Raw genomic sequence first — 20018 nt, 5'->3', positions numbered from 1 at the left:
GAGGGGCCCCTCCACTACATGAACTCAACCACCCCCCTCACTGTCCCCCCATAGGCTGCACGTATTATGCATTTATTATGGCAAGCCAAACAGAAAATATACAGCAAACACTGATATTTATGGAATAAAACAGATATATACTGTATATATATGACATTTGGTGAGGGGGCCCAATTTTTTTTTGCACTGGGGCCATGAGCTCCTAGTTACGCCACTGCTTGCGGTTACATGAATTTTCATCAACTGTTTATTGTTGTTTCCCCAGTGTAATCCAGTCGTGCCCAGTTGGAGTTTTATCCTCTCTCTCATTGGTCAACTTAACAGTAGAGAGAACTTATGACCAGTGATGAATTGAAGAAGTTTGGTGTCGCAGTGTCATTGTGTTAGTACATTTAGTCATGTTAAGCTATTAGTCTCCCTATTTTACAGGCAATGATTGATGGGAAAACTTTACTGCCACCTTCCTGTGTAGTGATGAAGCTTTGCTCACTACTGAAGTCTGAAGGGTTTGGGATCTCATGAATGACATAAAATGTTTATGATCTCAGCGTCGTCCACTTCACAGGGAACTACTGGGGTGATTGAAATGCACCCTAATAGTTACCCTGAAAAGGATAGACGACTCACAAGCTCCTGCATGGATGATTATTTACATGTTCTCCCAATACGACCTAATCAGTTCGGCGGGCGTGGCTCCAACACCCTTAACACCCTTAACACCCTTAACTGTAACTGTACATAAGCAAATATAGCAAAATCACCTAAATACAGATAAAACATCTCATTATAGTCAGTTTTAGTTTGTTATATGAGAGCACTGACTTACCTCCCCTGTTCTCCTGAATGACTGTGCAACACCACAAAACACTTTCACTTTTATTTTGAGTCTATCCAGAGCTGCTGTTTCACTTTTATTTTGAGTCTATCCATAGCTGCTGTTTCACTTTTAACTCTTTCACCACCACATCATGATGTTCCGTTTCATACAGAGGCTCATTATCATACATTACATGGCCAAATGTATTTAAAAACCACACAGGCAAACTCAAAATGTTGTAGAACGCTTTCCCAGAAGAGTGGAGGCTGTTATGACCACAAAAAGGGGGTGGGGGAGAACTATTGGTCAGGCGTCCACACACTGGACAGTGGATCATATTTAAGGTGGAATTGTGGCTGACATCTCAGAAATACGTAACCATTCTTGCTTTTTCTGACCTTTGGTATTTTTAAAAGGTTCTATCAAACCAGCCCCGTCCATATAGTTACAGAAAAACACAAAATAATCATGATCAGTAACAGGAAATGAAGAGGCCATGTCACAAAGTTCACTGATAATAATTTTAATGACACATTACAGCATTATAATCCATCTCACATGACCAAACCCAGTCCTCCTAACAATCTAAACCAGTCCATCCTGACATGTACATTGAGTAGCTACAGAAGAATTTATGTCTTTCAGCAGTGTGTTATTTATATAACCATAACAGGGTTCTGTGTTTGTCCTGCTACTAAACTATTCAGTTACTCAGAACATTCTTGATTCTATTAAACATCCATATAATGGTTTATAATAAAGTAAATGAAAATACTCAACTATTCAACACTACAGTTTACAACCTTTGACTTTGCGACATGTAGGTTTGGTGTTTTTAGATCTTTTCAGTGCCCCTAAACCAACAACAGTAATTAATAAGAGTTTATACATCATGCATCGTCTGTTTATACAATAATCAACATCATAATACAGATTAAACCAAAGCAAAAGCAAAGCAAACACATCTTGTAATCAGTAATCAAACATGCAGGACGTTTATGTATTAGACTTACTGTACCTTAATAAACCTACTTAACTATTAATACTAATTGCTTATATTTATATTTATTAGCCAAAAAGAAATAACAGACTCGGAGAAGGAAACTGGAATCTGATTCATGTGTTGGTGTGGTGAATTATAGAGCCCTTCTTTTTGAGTTCATACCAGAAACATTTGGTTCATCTGTGGTTTTATCATGACTCGGTTTCCTCTTGTTGTTTTCTTGATGTTCTTGTGATCTTATTTTGCCTTCCTCTGGTCCACTGGGCGCCTCAGTCGGTTCATTACCCATGTTACTTTTGTGTTGATCCGTTTCTACAATTATCAGAAACATAAAGTTATTTTCTAAGTATACTACACTGTCTCATCGTATTTGGACATCAGAGTAATAGAAGAAGATTGCATCATCCCACAAATCTTGTTTTCTCCAGGATTATGTGGACGACTGGTCATGTGTGTATTGTTTACCTAATGTCAGTAAGATGCACTGTAGGGTCCAGTATTCCTTTACTATAATGTCCTTGGGTATGTAAAAGGTGCTATATGAGTTGAACTTCTTGTTACTATTGTATAATTTGGATGATCTGCTTGCAACTTACAGAAGTTGAAAGAGTAACTGGTAATGTCCTGGTACCGGATACTACAGGACATCTATTTTAAATAAATAAATAAATAAATAAATAAAGCAGCAATAATGTTTAAAAATGAACAAAATAAAAACTACCTGAGGAAAACCAGCCAGAGTTTTGTGCCTAAAAAGAAGGTAAGAAAAGAAAATCAATAGATATCTTGCTACTTTAAAGGACAACAGTATACAATATGAATCTTATTAATGCAGTCTTCATTCAGTGATCCATGTATTAAACATCTTTTTAATTGATCAAAAATATACCTGAAATAAATGGTTTATAATTCTGGTGAATGATTCCTTATTCTTGGTACACTGCAGTAATCCCTGATCTTCATGGAACAGAAAGTCTGCTGTGATTGTTTTATCTCTCTGTACAGATCTGCTGCTGTCTGGTACAACACTATCTGGATCAAATGTGTGATGAAGCGTCACAAGAACTGCAGGTTTGGTGTCTATAAACATACAGAAATTACAAACAATTTAGTAAATGTTTTTAAAATGTAAAAATTAGGTATAAATATTAAAGACCTGAAATATTCTGAAGCTTTTGCAGTGCTGCTTCAATGTCAGTTCCAGCTCGTGAAACAACCAGACAGAAAACCAGTATGAAATCACAATCTTCCACTTTATCCACCATCTTCAGCTGTGGTACTTGTTTAAGGTGATCTATTAAGCTCTTATCAATGTTCAGTGTTTTACCAGATGAAAGAATAAAACATTTGATTTCTGCAAACACATTTAAATAAAATATTAATAATTTGTCACTACATCACAGTAATCTAATTGTACAAAACAAAATTACCCAAAGCATTTAAAATGATTTATTTGTATGTTTGTCAGTTAAATAAAAAATCAAGAGAAATAATGAAACATGTTTCATTCATGTTTTCATGCATTTTGAAAATATCCAAATTCTTTTAGAAATGCAGTTTGTACTTACTACAGTACATTACTTACTTTATATCATACTTACCTTTTCCTGGCTTCTCTGAAATCTTTATTTCTTCATATGTTATAGGCTCCTGTTAAAAATGTGTTTAATTGTAGTTTTTGGATATACAGGTTTTATAAGCAGAAACAAATTACCATACACTCATCAGTCAAAACATTAAAACCACCACCCTAAAATCTGCCTGTTAATGCCTATTTCATTACACATATGCATGTCATTGTCAGGAAAATATTAACTGTTAAGCTGATAATAGTTAAGTGTAGATGATCTACTGCAGCTCAGACTGCAGATAATTTTAGTGAAGTGTATGGTCACACAGTGCATCAAACACTTCTGCATAGTAGCTGGCCAATAAAAATGCCCATTCTTGCTTCTTTCCACTGTTAAAAACACTTAGAATAGGCACACAGACCTCGTAATTTGACATTGGACTATTGGAAGAAGATTAACTGCTCCAATGAATTTTGTTTTTTCCAGGATCATGTGGATGGCTGGGCATGTGTGTATTGTTTACCTGATGGCATTAGGATGCACAGTAGGATGCAGCATTTTTATTATTACATTTAAATAATTATTATTTTATTATTAGGATGATCCATTTGCAAAGTACAGAAGTTGATGGACCTGCTGGAAAAATCCTGGTATCAGATACCACAGGATCATATGTTGGGTCAGAGCTGTTTTGATAGCAATTTAGGTGGGTGGTTTGTGGCTAATCTGTAATTGTGATGAGTCTTTACTTTTGGGTATTAGTTTAGCATGATCATGTGATTTTTTTTATCTGTAGATAAAGACAAAGACCTAGCAACTCTGGAATGGTTCAGCCATGCTCATTATTATTTTAAAAATTTTAATGTAGACAAAGTAGTTATGATTAAGTACAGCTTTTCATCAAGTTTGGCCCATTTCTAAAATTATGATTTTAAAAAGTTTATAAATAATATATATTTATATTTATTACCGGTGAGACTGAACTTCTTGATGTAAACCATGAGAAATTTGGGCATGTTGAAAAACCTAAAAGAATCATTGCAAATCTTAAAAACAGCCATGTTTTAACAGAATAATAGAGATTTAAACAGAAATGTGAAATTAACTCTTTAAATAAACAAAGCAAGTATAATGTTTTAAAATTATATATATTATAACATTTTATATATATACTGTATATATATATATAGTACAGTAATACCAGTCAAAAGTTTGGACACACCTTCTCATTCCTGTGGTTTTTCTCGATTTTTTTTCTTTTATTTTCTACATTGTAGATTAATACTGAAGACATCCAAACTATGAAGGAACACATATATTCTTCAAAGTAGCCATCTTTTGCTCTGATGACAGCTTTGCACACTCTTGGCATTTTCTCAATCAGCTTCATGATGTAGCCACCTGGAATGGTTTTCAATTAAATTAAATTTAATTAAATTGCCTTGTCAAGAGTCCAATTCTGGAATTTCTTGCACTTTCTTAATGTGTTTGAGACCATCAGTTGTGTTGTGCAGAGGTAGAGTTGGTGAAATATAAAACATATTCTGGTTTGTTTAACACTTTTTTGTTTACTACATAATTCCATATGTGTTCCTTCATAGTTTGAATGTCTTCAGTATTAATCTACAATGTAGAAAATAATCAAGAAAAACCATTGAAGAGAAGGTGTGTCCAAACTTTTAACTGGTACTGTATATATATATATATATATATAATGTACCTGAAAAACATCCAATTGCTGGTACCTAAAAGGAAGGTGAAAAAAAAGAAAATCATATAATCAAGGTAAAGGCTTTCACTAAATTTAGCTAATTTCTAAAATTAGAATTAAAGAAGATTATATAAAATACATTTTTATAATAATTACCAGAAGGATTTTACTCAATGATGAAACACATGATTGTACATTTGTGCTCACTGTTGATAAACGTAGTAAAATTATTATTGCAAATCTTAGTGAAAAAACTAATAAAACATAGAAAAGCCATGTATTAACATAATGTAGATTTAAACTAAAATGTGAAAATAGCTCATTAAATAAACAAACCAAGAATAATGAACTAGATAAAAACTACCTGGAACATTCAAGCTAGTTGTTGGTACCTAAAAAGTAGAAAAGATAATCAATAGAAATCTTGCTACCTTAAATGACAGCAGTATAAAATTTTAATTATTATATTATGAGCCTGCAGCATTATTAGTAATCTGTAGCTGCATGTCAGCTTGATTGTACCAGTGATCTAAAATCAAATAAAATAAACAACATGCATCCACAAAATAAGTAAAAATATACCTGATGTTTTAAATGGTTTGTAATTGTGGCTAATGATTCAGTATTCCTGGTGCACTGCAGTAATCCCTGATCTTCATGGAACAGAAAGTCGACTGTGATGGTTTCCTCTCTCTGTACAGATCTGCTGCTGTCTGGTACAACATAATCTGGATCAAATGTGTGATGAAGCACCACAACAACTGCAGGTTTTGTTTCTATAAACCAACAAATAGCACATAAAACTTTAATATTTTTACTGGAAAAAAAATAATGCAAAAGGTACTAGAAGGCACAGATAATTTACAAATATTAAAGACCTGAAATATTCTGAAGCTTTTTCAGTGCTGCTTCAATGTCAGTTCCAGCTCGTGAAACAACCGGACAGAAAACCAGAATGAAATTACACTCTTCCACTTTGTCCACCATCTTCAGCTGTGGTACTTGTCTTTGAAGGTGATCTATGAAGTTCCTGTCTACATTCAGTGTTTTACCAGATAAAAGAATAAAACACTTGATTCCTGCAAACACACATTTAAATAAAATATTATTAATCAGTCGTTGCTCATAAAACATGTAACACAGAAATATGTAATGATAATGTTGTGTAGAATGACACACAATGACAACTTGTTAAATTCTGAAATCCTCTTGGAGACTTGCAAAAGTCAACAGGTATGTAGTAGTGTGATAAATTAGAGATCTCTTTCTTTTAAGCTCATACCAGGAATATTTGTGTATTTTTGTCACCTTCTTTTAACATGTCCGCTTCATAATATAGATCCACTAGATCACTGTCAGAATCACTGAGGTTCTCAGTCACCTTTTTTTCCATGTTACTTAGCTGTTGACCTGCTTCTACTGTTATTTGAAACATAACAAAGTTATTTTGTAAGTATAAATAGAAAGAAATAAAACATAATTCCATACATTCATACTGAATAAGTCTTTGTTTTTGCATATTTGTCACAATTTTTGATAATTAAGACATTAAGTTAAATTAAAAGAACATAAATAATGTATGGATGGATGTATGGATCTTAAAAATGCATTATACATTCTATGAAGTCAGGGGTGTCACTTTAACATTTGTAAAGGTCTTACAATTATCTATGTAGAATCACACACAACGGCAATTTGTTCAACACTGAAGTCATTTTGAAGACTTGCAGAGGAAAACAGGTATGTATTGGTTTAGTAAATTCAAGACCCCTTTTATTCAAGCTCATACCTGGAATATTTTTCTGTGTTTGTTACCTTTTGGAAACGATTCGGGTTCCTCAGTTAGATCAAATATGTCACAGTCAGAATCACTGAGGTTCTTAGTTGACTTATTTTCCATGTTACTTGGCTGTTGACCTGCTTCTAAAATTATCAGAACAGTTATTTTACACAAAGCATATTTGGATTTATGGATGTTAGAAGTGCATTATACATTATATCAAGTCAGGGGGGTCTTTTGGTCAGTCAGTTTTAATCAGTTAGTCACTAAAAAGAAATTAATTAAAGAATTTGGACTTGCAATGTTGCCATTAAGAAATTGGCAAGGAAAATAATGATAGAACTCAAACTTGAAATTTAGGAAGCTTGTAAAGCCTTAACTGACTTGTTAGGAAAAATTATCAAAAATAACTGGTGTAAGCATTATTGTTGACATATACAGATACAAATTTATTAGAAATGCTTTAGAAGTTTTAAGCCCATTTAACCATATTTATCTTAAAATTTCTACATTTGTAACTATGTTCAATACTTTAAAATCGATGCTGTGTGTAATATCATGTGTCATATTTTAGTTTGGAAGCATTTACCCAGCACCCACTTTCTGTAAAGAGTTTAGTAAGAAACACAGACCTTTTACTTTCGTTTTTCATTTTGAGCATGACATTACTTTACTTTGTACATCGATGCATTTCTGTTTTTTTGTCCCTGTATATTTAAAGAGTATAAATTAATGACATAAACTGACTGATGCAGCAATGGTAAATAAACATGATACTAATGCAAAAATAATCTAGCAAGTAAACGAGTGTGTAAGAGACATGCTGAGGGCTTAATTTAGATCAGCAGTAATATTTTTGCATTCATTTTACTACAAATTTGCACAGTTTAATTAAGAATTACAAATATATCAAGTGACTGCAGTAACCTAATGTGTTATGACTGTGTTAGGTCCAATTTACCAATCATCTGAATCTGAATCAGAGGTGATCAATCACAGTTCCAGTTACCCTGTTTACAAAAAACAAACCGATCAGATACCCAATTTCTGCCAAACAGTTTTACATTATACAGGTCTCAGTTTTAAAATCCAGTATTAATTACTTTAAAAACTTGCATATAAACAAGCATGTAATAAACAGGACTCCCCAGAGTAGCTGCAGGGTGTTTCTGTGTGTGTGTGTGTGTATGGACTCAGACTCTATTGTTTAGTCAGACTGCATTACTGACATTTACACATTTACATTTTCAGCATTTAGCAGACAGACGCTCTTAGAGCGACTTACAGAAGTGCTTCCATAGTGAACATTTCATTTACACCACACACACACACATACACACACACACACACTGTGTAATATATATAATAATATATATAATGTTTTTAATCTATTTGTGAGCTTTTACTTACAGCAAATGTTCTGTCGAGCTTCAAGTAAGAAACAAAGCTTTCACTTTCGGTTTGATTGTTGTGTGCGTCACTCTCATGTGTTATTGTAATGTAATGGAACCTCGGTCCTGTAGTTCTACACTCACTGTGTATCAGGATTATAAACATGATCTGAACAGACGAGTTATTTGTAATTACACACGGAATACACAAGATTCTGGATCGTACACGAGTTTATAAGATGTGACCTACAGTATATCACAAACTTTATCATTAGTTAAACATTAAACGCATTAAAATGTACTAATCGCCATCGTGTGGAAGACGAGTAACTATTTACTGTATGCTGTGTTTATCTTGATGTCATTGTAAAGGAGGAGCAAAATTCCTTTTTATTTTTTAATAGATAAAACACACAAAGTCACACACAATGACTGCTACCACTTGACTAGGGCATTATGAAGGTAAATAAAGGATAACGGTAGTTCGAAAATACTTTGACAAAGCACAAACAAGAATTAGTCATTAACTAATCACTCTGGAAACTCTGGGAACTGGAGCATTTTTGTCATATTTACTAAGCCACTAAATTAAAGGTTTACAGTTTCTGTAATCTGTCCCTGTAGGTGAGTGAATAAGTGAGTTAGTAAGACATTGAATGAAAGAAACACTAATAAAAAAAACAATAGTAATTGCTCCTGAAAGTTGCTGTTATGAAATTAAGAGGATAATTACTTTTCTGGGCTATGGGGAGATGGATTACTAGTTATTTTGTAAGGAATACTACAAGTTCCATTAAATTTATCATGTAGTTCATGTGTAAAATGGTGTAACTTTATATTTAATTGTTATGTGATGCAGATAGAAGAAAGCTTGCCATTTACATTTTTGTTTATGTATGTGAACGAACTGTCCTGTGACACCCTTGTGTACCAGCAGGGGGCTGAGCAGGATAACTACAGTAGTATTAGTAGAGAAGAACTACATGTTCCAGGGGCTCATTAATGACCTCATTAGTGCTAATGCACAACAGGTGGATTAAACATTATTTAAACCGAATCTGAATTCAGCTCAGTGCTCAGTCTCTGTTTGCACTGACACAGCCGGTAAGGTAGAAGGTTGGTATCCTGTAGAAAACAACAATTATAACTAGAGAGTGCATTTCCGGAGAAAATGCGAGTGTGATTGCCATGTGCCGGTCGGGCGGGCGCACGTATCCTAATGCTTTATCCAACTCGGGGTGTCATCAGTGGGCTTTACGATTTAGAGTTGGAACAGCGTTGATATCTCGAACTTTCAAAAAATTAATGGAAGTCAATGGGGACAAAAACCGGGCGTGGCAGTTGGGCGTGGGTTAGAATTCCCATGCTGTATCTGAGTCGGGGTTACATCAGTGACCTTTACGATATAGAGTTGGAACGGCGTTGATATCTCGAACTTTCAAAAAATGAATGGAAGTGAATGGGGACAAAAACCGGGCGTGGCAGGTGGGCGTAGGTTCGAATCCCCATGCTGTATCTGAGTCGGGGTTACATCAGTGAGCTTTACGATATAGAGTTGGAACGGCGTTGATATCTCGAACTTTCAAAAAATGAATGGAAGTGAATGGGGACAAAAACCGGGCGTGGCAGGTGGGCGTGGGTTCGAATCCCCATGCTGTATCTGAGTCGGGGTTACATCAGGGGGCTTTACGATATAGAGTTGGAACGGCGTCGATATCTCGAACTTTCAAAAAATGAATGGAAGTGAATGGGGACAAAAACCGGGCGTGGCAGGTGGGCGTAGGTTCGAATCCCCATGCTGTATCTGAGTTGGGGTTACATCAGTAGGCTTTACGATATAGAGTTGGAACGGCGTCGATATCTCGAACTTTCAAAAAATGAATGGAAGTGAATGGGGACAAAAAATGGGCGTGGCAGGTGGGTGTGGGTTCGAATCCCCATGCTGTATCTGAGTCGGGGTTACATCAGTGAGCTTTACGATATAGAGTTGGAACGCCGTTGATATCTCGAACTTTAAAATAATGAATGGAAGTGAATGGGGTTTGAAAACCGGGCGTGGCAGGTGGGCGTAGGTTCGAATCCCCATGCTGTATCTGAGTCGGGGTTACATCAGTTGGGGTTTTTGATTTAGAGTTGGAACAGCGTTGATATCTCAAACTTTAGAAAAATGAATGGAAGTGAATGGAGCTGAAAAATGGGCGTGGCAGGTGGGTGTGGGTTCGAATCCCCATGCTCAGTGGGAAGTGAATGTATCTAAATGTTGTATGTGAGTGGGGTTACATCAGTGGGAAGTGAGCGTATCTAAATGCTGTATAGAAGAGGTACAGTGTGTGTTTGGGAGGTTGGGGGGGTAAATACTTTATCTTTAAATCCTAGCTCTCGATTTGAGTCGAGGGCAGGTATAGGAAAATCCCATTCTAAAAAATGAATGGAAGTCAATGGGACCAAAAAACGCTACAAAAGCGGGCGTGGCGGGTGAACGGGCGGGCGGATCAAAAAGCTGTATACAAGCAGTCCATTCCCGTATGGGCCGGACGATTTGGCGCTGGAACGGGGTCGATATCTCGAAAACTGCGGAAGAAGAAAGCTGGACAAAAAACGGTGGAAAAATAAGAAGAATAATATGACTATAAGATAACAATAGTGTGCTTGCCCATAGGCAATCACACTAATAATAGTTATAATAATAGTTATATTGATCAAATAGAAGAATCCTGAATGTGATCAGTGTTGACGGCTTCCCGAGGGCTGATAGTTTTCACCTTGATCCACCTTGATCCAATTATAAGATTTACTACACCTCCCATTTAATAGTGTACAATAGCATGTAAGCAATATTTTGGTTGTAAAGAAACCCCTCAAACCCACATACTTTGGAACAGAGTAATGTGTTCCAACCATTCAGTTGCAGAAGTCATTGTAACTCTTACAATTTTATTATAAACCCTTCATGAGCACCTGTGAAGAGAGCAGCATGGGCATATACGTAATCATAAATGTGTTTTTATTTTGGATTAGCTTATCAGTGTCGTACTTCACCATGTTTAATGGTAGGTCATGTAACTGAAAATTGTGTTCCTTTTACAGACGACCGGACAAAAACTGCCAAAACTTGGCAATAACAGTGGTCAGACATGCAACACTAATCATGAGTTTAAATGACCAGGGGGAAACAGACATACCCTATACAGAATATATCACACATGCACACATATATATTTATTGGCTCACATGTTCATATATTTACTCTTATTCACATGCGAACTAGATATTATTCATGTAGTGCAAGAATTGATAAATAGCGTTAGCATTACATCCCCAGAAACCCAGTGTGATAAACAACAATCAGTACTTCATCAGCACAAACTGGTGAACTGGTTAAACGAGTGAACTGGTTAAGTCTTAAATCTAAGATACAACGTCCTGCAGTAATTTTTCCACCAAATTCTCTGTCTGCTCCCCACATCTGTAGAATATTCATGATGTTCTGAATTCAGATCAAACAACCTTATCAGTCTTTTCCAAAATGATGTTTATAAACAGCTCATCGGATCATAGTATTTCTCCTTCATCTCATCCCAGAATTTTTCAGTTTCTCCAGCAGCACTTTCCATAGCACTTTCAGCCTTCTCCTCCTCTGGTTCATCTTGGAAATCTGAAACACAATGGAGATAATTAATACTATACAAGATCTGTTTAAGGTCCTAGTTATATATGTATATAAAAATCATACAATTCTCATAGGTTTACCATTTATTATCTATTTATTTACTTGTGTAGCATTTTATTTAACTCTCGTCTTCCACAAATAGTAACTTTCCACTTAAATCTGAGACAGTATGATCATGATGGGGCAAATCTTGAAATGTAATATAATGGAGCATAAAGCTAAGAATGGAGTCAAGCTTTACAATGTGTAGGTTGAGTGTGCATGTAAAGGTGTCTAGATTTCAGTGCATTTTCACTATGTATATAAGCAATATGGAAAAATGTTGTCTAGTTTAATTAGTCCAAGCATTATATTATTTAAGGTATTGATGATAAATCCACACATTTAGATGAACCATGAGAACTCTTACCAGAATTGTTTTGTTCCAGTGTGTTGTCTTCTTCTCTGCTCTCATTTTCATGTGTTGTGCTCTCTACTGATTTCATATCATCCTCATTCTGGTCATCATCCCTCTCTTCCTTTTTCTGAGCTTCATTACTTTGCTGTTGCCCTGCTTATATAATAATGAAAATATGTAATGCTATACAGTAAAATAGAACATGTGTCTACTTGAAGAAACTGATTGGTGCAGCGTGTAAGAATATATACAGAGTTTAGTGTTAGGAGGAAACTGAAATGAAATAAATAAATACCTGAAAATAACCTTGAAATCCAGCTAAATCCCTGAAGAGAAAAAGAATAAATTAATCAAGAATGAGCCTTATCCAAAATGAATCTCAAATTAAAAAGCTTCCATTCATTAATAAAAATGCTTTGCACATTGACCTAAAGTGTCATTAAAGACTGAGTAAACAGAAAATACCCTGAAGACAAGAAAAATCATCCAACACCAACTAACCCTGTTTTAAAAAGTAATTGCCCCCCTACACATACAAACTGGTTGTGTCTCAGTTAAATGAGAGGAGACAGAAGTCTCTAAGCTCTTACCTCATATACAAATGTTCTCACTGATTTAACTAGGTTAAAATCACCATCCCTTAGTGGTACAGAACAATCTGGATCAAACGAGTAAATCTCTAAAATGAAAACACACCCTGTTTAGTATAAAGTTACATTTAATATATTAAAGATAAATCATATCAGGATGAACATCACTTTCTATGAGGATCTTCAAGATTTCCATCCCCTTCGCCTGTTTCATGTTTGTTTTCATTATTTTTGTCGTTTTTCATCAGAATGTGCGCTCTTGTCTGGAACTTTTTTGTCTTATCGTTCTTAGGTGATGATGATGGGGTCTTTAAGTTACCTTCATCTTATTATTGAATATGTAATGTGACAGAGATGTATTATTTAATTGGAAGAGACAGAACAGGTAAACTACAGCCTAACTTGGAAAAAGGGGGGGGGGGGGGGGGGTAGAGAACGAGTACACCAGATTAAAACTCTTCTAGAACATTCAATGCAGAGATCGATATGTTTATATGTTAGATATCTGTTAACATATGAATTATAAATATGATAAAAATGGTCAAAACAATATGGAGTGTTATTGTACCAGATCACAGCCACCCAAGTGTTTCTACATTAGCAAATAAAAAAAATTATAATTAAAATAAATAAAAAAACATTGTGTGTTTTTATACACTTACCAGATAAGGTGTTTTCATCCCCTTGACATGATTGTGCAAAATCACTGTCAGCCGGTCCTTAAATATGTGAGACAGGGAAAAAAGAAAGGCACATCAAGTCCTGAAAAGGTTATTTTTAAATGTTCAACAAGAAAGCGTTGCCTTTAATAAAAAAATTATAACTAACAGTATTGAAGCAGTTCACAACTTTTTATTAAACATCGGGAATATTTTAAAATGCTGATTAAAAGTTTGTAGCTTCAACGTTTTTCTTTAATAAGCTTTTGAAACCTACTAATCAACCTAAAAATGACTTACTTTCAAATAACACTAGATTTAACAGGAAATAGTTGTAATTTTCTTAATAAAAATTCTATTACCCAACCAAAGATCAAATAGACTTTAAAATCAGTGAACTACTGTACATGTTTATGATGCTAGTCATGACAGTATAAAAAAAACAAAAAAACAATTGTGGTCAATTATAAATAAGAACAAAAACTACCTGAACTGATGTGTCTTGGAATCTAAAAGAGGTCAAAGAAATACAAAGAATCATAACCTGCTATTAATGCATCATTCTTTATTAAATATTACTAACTTGTGCATCAAATAATGTAAAGAGCTACAACATATTACCAGCTTTTCTATTTCCTAAAAAATAGAAACATCGACCGAAGTAAAAACCAAACAAATACGTACCAGAGGTTTTATATAGTTTATAACTTGTTTCAATGATTCGTCATTTTTAGGGCAGGGCAGTAATCCCTGATCTTCATGAAACAGACAGTCGACTGCGATGACATTCTCTCTCTTTACAGCTCTGCTGCTGTCCGGTGCAGGAAACGTTGGGTCAAACGTGTGATGAAGCACCACTAGAACTGCAGGCTTTGTGACTAACATAAGACATCAGAATACATAAGAACTGTAATTACTGCTATTTCTATGTATGTACTGTAAGCTTCAATGCTCAGTGTCATTAAAAACATGGTTCAGTACCCGAGATGCTGTCAAGTTTTAGCAGTGCGGCCTCAATGTCAGTTCCAGCTCGGGAAACGATGGGACAGAAAACCAGAATGAAAATACACTTATCCTCTTCGTTCACTTCATTCAGATCTGGTATTTCTGTTTTTAGATGATGTATGCAGGATTCATGAGATTTTAGTGTGTTTCCAGTTAGAATAAGCAAATAATTGTTCCCGGAAAATTCTGCTGCATTTACTGTAGATAAGAAAGAAATAAAAAGGCTTATTGGTGTATTTCTTGATGTACTCGTTTAATCGTTCTTTTTCCTGTTGGCTGCTCCTGTATTTAGGGTTCGCCGCAGCTAATCATTTTGGTCTGCACACCTGAATTGGCACAGTTTTTACACCAGATGCCCTTCATCTTCATAATTAAACCCTCTTTATATTTATATGGGCTTGAGAACAGCATTGCCAAAGCACTTCCCACCAAAGACACAGCCAATCATGTCTGTGTATAGACGTCCAAACGGCCAGATAGCTAGAGTAATTTACCAATGCGCCACCTGAGCACTTGATTTGCTGAACCTATAATTTCCATTATTCTCTAATACTAATACTACTACTTCAAATATTACATTTAATTCATGTAAATAAATGTGTTGCTGTACGTCTTTAATACGGTCTCTAATACGCTATTTAAAGAAGAAAAGAAAAAAATACAAATCCTATTGAGAGTAACATTGGCACATTTTGTAAAATGCATGTTTTTTTTACATATAAAGAATTTGATGTCTGCAACATACTCAGTGTTTGAAGTCTGTAATACCTTCATTCTTATTTGATTGTTGAAAGCCAGTCACCACTGGCCCTTGTTGATCCACGTTGGTCGTCTTATTGAGGATGTTCTCTGTGTCACACAAGTGCAAAAAAAGATGCTTTATTATCTAGATTACCATTAAATGTTCCAAGCACTTTAATACATCCAGCTTGGGAACATCAACAATGTCTAAAGTGACATCCTTGGTTTTATACTAATAAGGAGTAGGAAGGAACAGTTAATTATCTCAATCTGAAAATAAGGATAGTGTTTTAACATACAGACCTGAATTAAAGTATGGGTACCTCTCCACTTTGTTCAAGAAATATCTTTAACTTTTTATAAATAAAATTAATACAAGTTCTTATTTTAATATATTCTCAGGAAATAAAATGACATGGACAAAAATATTGGAACCCTCAATGTGAAATGTGAAATTGCACCAATTTCTGGTCCAAAGGGTGCCTGTAAACTGTTCTGTACTCATGCATTTTGGCTGTTTGTGATGTATGTTCATGCTGGAAGACTCATGAGCTCTCGCCGAGACAAAGCTCTTTTTTGATGCTTAGCTGTATGTTGGTTTTCAAAATGCCTCAATAGTCCTTTGGTTTTATCAAGCATGAAAGTCTTAATAATATGACAAAGTAAACAAACAACTGTGCTGTCGTGTTGTTATGACTGTCCCCCCTGATGACTTTGGTATGTGACCCCCACACTGACTGTAAATTTATAAAAACAAGATTAAGGAAATATTACAAAGAAGAAAGTACCTGGATTGGGAATCGTACCATTTCCTGATACCTAAATGTGAAGAGATCAAATAAGTACACATACTTTCTGCTGCAGAGACACCAAATTAACTTTTCAGTCACAACTAGTAATAAACCTTGAGTTTGTAAGTAATATAGAAAAGTACCTGATGGTTTAGTTGCGTTATTATTGTGGCCAGTGATTCGTTGTTCTTACGGCACTTCAGGAATCCCTCATCATAGAACAGACAGTCGACTGTGATCGTGTTTGCTCTCTTTACAGCTCTTGTGCTTTCTGGTACAACACACTCTGGATCTAACGTATAATGCAGCACCACTAGAATTGTAGGTTTATTGCCTATAAAAACAGTTAAGAAATTGACTCAGTAAACAAAAGCTACTTGTTGTGTATGCAGTTCATTATTTTGCTATTTTGAAATACCTAGAACTGCAGGCTTGGTGCATCAGAATGCTTAAGTACTGTAATTACTGCTATGTATTGATGTATGTACTGTGAACCTCAATGCTCAGTGTTATTGAAAACATGGTTCAGTACCTGAGATGCTGTCAAGTTTTTGCAGTGCTATTTCAATGTCAGTTCCAGCTCGGGAAACAATGGGACAGAACGCCAGAATAAAATCACATTCTTCCACTGATTTCACCTCCTTCAGATCTGGTCTTTCTTTTGTAAGATAAACTATGATGGATTTATAAGAATCCAATGTCTTTCCAATAAGAAGGATAAAATACTTGTTTCCTGAAAGAACACACTGCATTTTTCCTGTGGAATAAAAAGAAAAGACTATGAGTAATGTAATTTTAGTTGGGATTTTATCATTACAACCCCTTCATAAGGTGGGAGTTGTGGTATAACACCATTGAAGACACGATTGTCGATATATTTAACATACAGGACCGTATGAACATTTAGTTTTGATTTATTAAATGGGTCCAAATATGCCTCACATGTTATTTATCATTAGTTATCATTAAAAACGATTAGAAACCGTTTAATGCAGATATTTATCGGTATTTAATCCAGATTGACTCACCTGTGTAGCTGCTGCCTCTGTTCGACGGTCCTGTTTCTGTCACTTAAAAGTAAACAGATCACAACTACAGACCCTGGATCTTGTTTCTGTGCTGATGTGTAGATTGTAGATTTACAGACGCGTTTTTTGTGGATTTTGAGGATCATTTACAAATCGCGACTGTGCAGGAACATGAACTTTCACTTTCGTTTTAATGTCAGGCGCGTCACTCTGCCTTTCACCTTCATAACCGGTTTAGTGAGGTTACAGCAAGAAGGTCCTGGGTTCGATCCCCACGTGGGGCGGTCCGGGTCCTTTCTGTGTGGAATTTGCATGTTCTTCCCGTGTCTGTCTGTGTGAGTTTCCTCCGGGAGCTCCGGTTTCCTCCCACAGCCCAAAAACCAAGTGAGGTGAATTGGAGATGCAAAATTGTCCATAACTGTGTAATATAACCTTGTGACCTGATGAATCTTACACCGATCAGGAATAACATTATGACCACCTTCCAATTGTGTTGGTCCCCCTTTTGCTGCCCCACAACCAATAAAATGTGATGCCCTGTGTATTCTAACACCTTTCTATCAGAACCAGCATGAACTTCTTCAGCAATCTGAGCTACAGTAGCTCGTCTGTTGGATCGGACCACACGGGCCAGCCTTTGCTCCCCACATGCATCAATGAGCCTTGGCCGCCCATGACCCTGTCGCCGGTTTACCACCGTTCCTTCCTTGGACCACTTTTGATAGATACTGACCACTGCAGACCGGGACACACCCCACAAGAGCTGCAGTTTTGGAGATGCTCTGACCCAGTCGTCTAGCCATCACAATTTAGCCCTCATCAAACTCGTTTGAATCCTCACGCTTGCCCATTTTTCCTGCTTCTAACATCAACTTTGAGGATAAAATGTTCACTTGCTGCCTAATATATCCCCCCCACTAACAGGTGCCGTGATGTGAGATAATCAGTGTTATTCACTTCACCTGTCAGTGGTTATAATGTTATGCCTGGTTGATGTAAATCTGTGGTGTAGAAACGTCCATAACGGCATTTAACTTGGCATGTTCTTCTTATTTGTGACATAATATAATTGACCAAAAACTGTAGGCAAACTAAGCACTGGGGGACCAGATCTACCAGTTGAGGAGTGTTTCCAGCAGTTCTAAAACATTACTGTCTTATCAACAACTGATATGCAAAGCTAGTGAGTGGAATATGTGTATTTCTAATTTCCACAGTATATATACGGTGTACGTATATATACAGTGTATCACAAAAGTGAGTACACCCCTCACATTTCTGCAAATATTTCATTATATCTTTTCATGGGACAACACTATAGAAATGAAACTTGGATATAACTTAGAGTAGTCAGTGTACAGCTTGTATAGCAGTGTAGATTTACTGAAAATAACTCAACACACAGCCATTAATGTCTAAATAGCTGGCAACATAAGTGAGTACACCCCACAGTGAACATGTCCAAATTGTGCCCAAATGTGTCGTTGTCCCTCCCTGGTGTCATGTGTCAAGGTCCCAGGTGTAAATGGGGAGCAGGGCTGTTAAATTTGGTGTTTTGGGTACAATTCTCTCATACTGGCCACTGGATATTCAACATGGCACCTCATGGCAAAAAACTCTCTGAGGATGTGAGAAATAGAATTGTTGCTCTCCACAAAGATGGCCTGGGCTATAAGAAGATTGCTAACACCCTGATACTGAGCTACAGCATGGTGGCCAAGGTCATACAGCGGTTTTCCAGGACAGGTTCCACTCGGAACAGGCTTCGCCAGGGTCGACCAAAGAAGTTGAGTCCACGTGTTCGGCGTCATATCCAGAGGTTGGCTTTAAAAAATAGACACATGAGTGCTGCCAGCATTGCTGCAGAGGTTGAAGACGTGGGAGGTCAGCCTGCCAGTGCTCAGACCATACGCAACATACTGCATCAACTCGGTCTGCATGGTCGTCATCCCAGAAGGAAGCTGACGCACAAGAAAGCCCGCAAACAGTTTGCTGAAAACAAGCAGTCCAAGAACATGGATTACTGGAATGCCCTGTGGTCTGACGAGACCAAGATAAACTTGTTTGGCTCAGATGGTGTCCAACATGTGTGGCGGCGCCCTGGTGAGAAGTACCAAGACAACTGTATCTTGCCTACAGTCAAGCATGGTGGTGGTAGCATCATGGTCTTGGGCTGCATGAGTGTTGCTGGCACTGGGGAGCTGCAGTTCATTGAGGGAAACATGAATTCCAACATGTACTGTGACATTCTGAAACAGAGCATGATCCCCTCCCTTCGAAAACTGGGCCTCATGGCAGTTTTCCAACAGGATAACGACCCCAAACACAACCTCCAAGATGACAACTGCCTTGCTGAGGAAGCTGAAGGTAAAGGTGATGGACTAAACCCAATTGAGCACCTGTGGCGCATCCTCAAGTGGAAGGTGGAGGAGTTCAAGGTGTCTAACATCCACCAGCTCCGTGATGTCATCATGGAGGAGTGGAAGAGGATTCCAGTAGCAACCTGTGCAGCTCTGGTGAATTCCATGCCCAGGAGGGTTAAGGCAGTGCTGGATAATAATGGTGGTCACACAAAATATTGACACTTTGGGCACAATTTGGACATGTTCACTGTGGGGTGTACTCACTTATGTTGCCAGCCATTTAGACATTAATGGCTGTGTGTTGAGTTATTTTCAGAAGACAGTAAATCTACACTGCTATACAAGTTGTACACTGACTACTCTAAGTTATATTTAAGTTTTATTTCTATAGTGTTGTCCCATGAAAAGATATAATAAAATATTTGCAGAAATGTGAGGGGTGTACTCACTTTTGTGATACACTGTATATGCATATATAGTATAGTATAATGAATTATACTG

At 36.4% G+C, this 20018-nt stretch overlaps 2 protein-coding genes across 7 annotated transcripts; both read right to left on the bottom strand.

Moving 5' to 3' along the window:
• Positions 1–1324: 1324 nt before the first annotated feature.
• LOC134303258 (uncharacterized) lies at positions 1325–8520 on the bottom strand. Of its 6 annotated transcripts, XR_010007635.1 has the most exons (17): positions 8293–8520; positions 7844–7892; positions 6918–7025; positions 6411–6521; positions 5981–6181; positions 5685–5878; positions 5467–5494; positions 5259–5308; positions 5112–5136; positions 4362–4417; positions 3422–3470; positions 2977–3174; positions 2710–2900; positions 2542–2569; positions 2417–2468; positions 2286–2337; positions 2045–2132 (listed from the first exon to the last, which is right to left on the bottom strand). XR_010007635.1 is itself a non-coding variant. In XM_062988611.1 (16 exons), exons 2-15 carry the CDS (start codon positions 7848–7850, stop codon positions 2458–2460), a joined length of 1257 nt encoding a protein of 418 aa, XP_062844681.1. In that variant the 5' UTR covers positions 7851–7892; positions 8293–8520; the 3' UTR covers positions 2042–2337; positions 2417–2457. The 6 variants fall into 6 exon arrangements, 4 of the variants coding, with proteins under 4 accessions (XP_062844679.1, XP_062844681.1, XP_062844680.1 ...); XM_062988611.1 differs by having other exon boundaries at positions 2042–2337; XR_010007634.1 differs by having other exon boundaries at positions 2286–2468.
• Positions 8521–11215: 2695 nt separating this feature from the next.
• LOC134303696 (uncharacterized) lies at positions 11216–18005 on the bottom strand. Its single transcript, XM_062989170.1, has 13 exons — positions 17996–18005; positions 16659–16784; positions 16270–16460; positions 16124–16154; positions 15363–15443; positions 14571–14792; positions 14274–14467; positions 14077–14098; positions 13593–13649; positions 12931–13019; positions 12636–12666; positions 12353–12493; positions 11216–11928 (listed from the first exon to the last, which is right to left on the bottom strand). Exons 1-13 carry the CDS (start codon positions 18003–18005, stop codon positions 11807–11809), a joined length of 1317 nt encoding a protein of 438 aa, XP_062845240.1. The 3' UTR covers positions 11216–11806.
• Between the last annotated feature and the right edge of the window lie 2013 nt (positions 18006–20018).

Source organism: Trichomycterus rosablanca, chromosome 26, assembly GCF_030014385.1.
Source record: "Trichomycterus rosablanca isolate fTriRos1 chromosome 26, fTriRos1.hap1, whole genome shotgun sequence".
In the NCBI taxonomy this organism is placed as follows: domain Eukaryota; kingdom Metazoa; phylum Chordata; class Actinopteri; order Siluriformes; family Trichomycteridae; genus Trichomycterus; species Trichomycterus rosablanca.
This window is presented reverse-complemented; position numbering and strand designations above follow the sequence as displayed.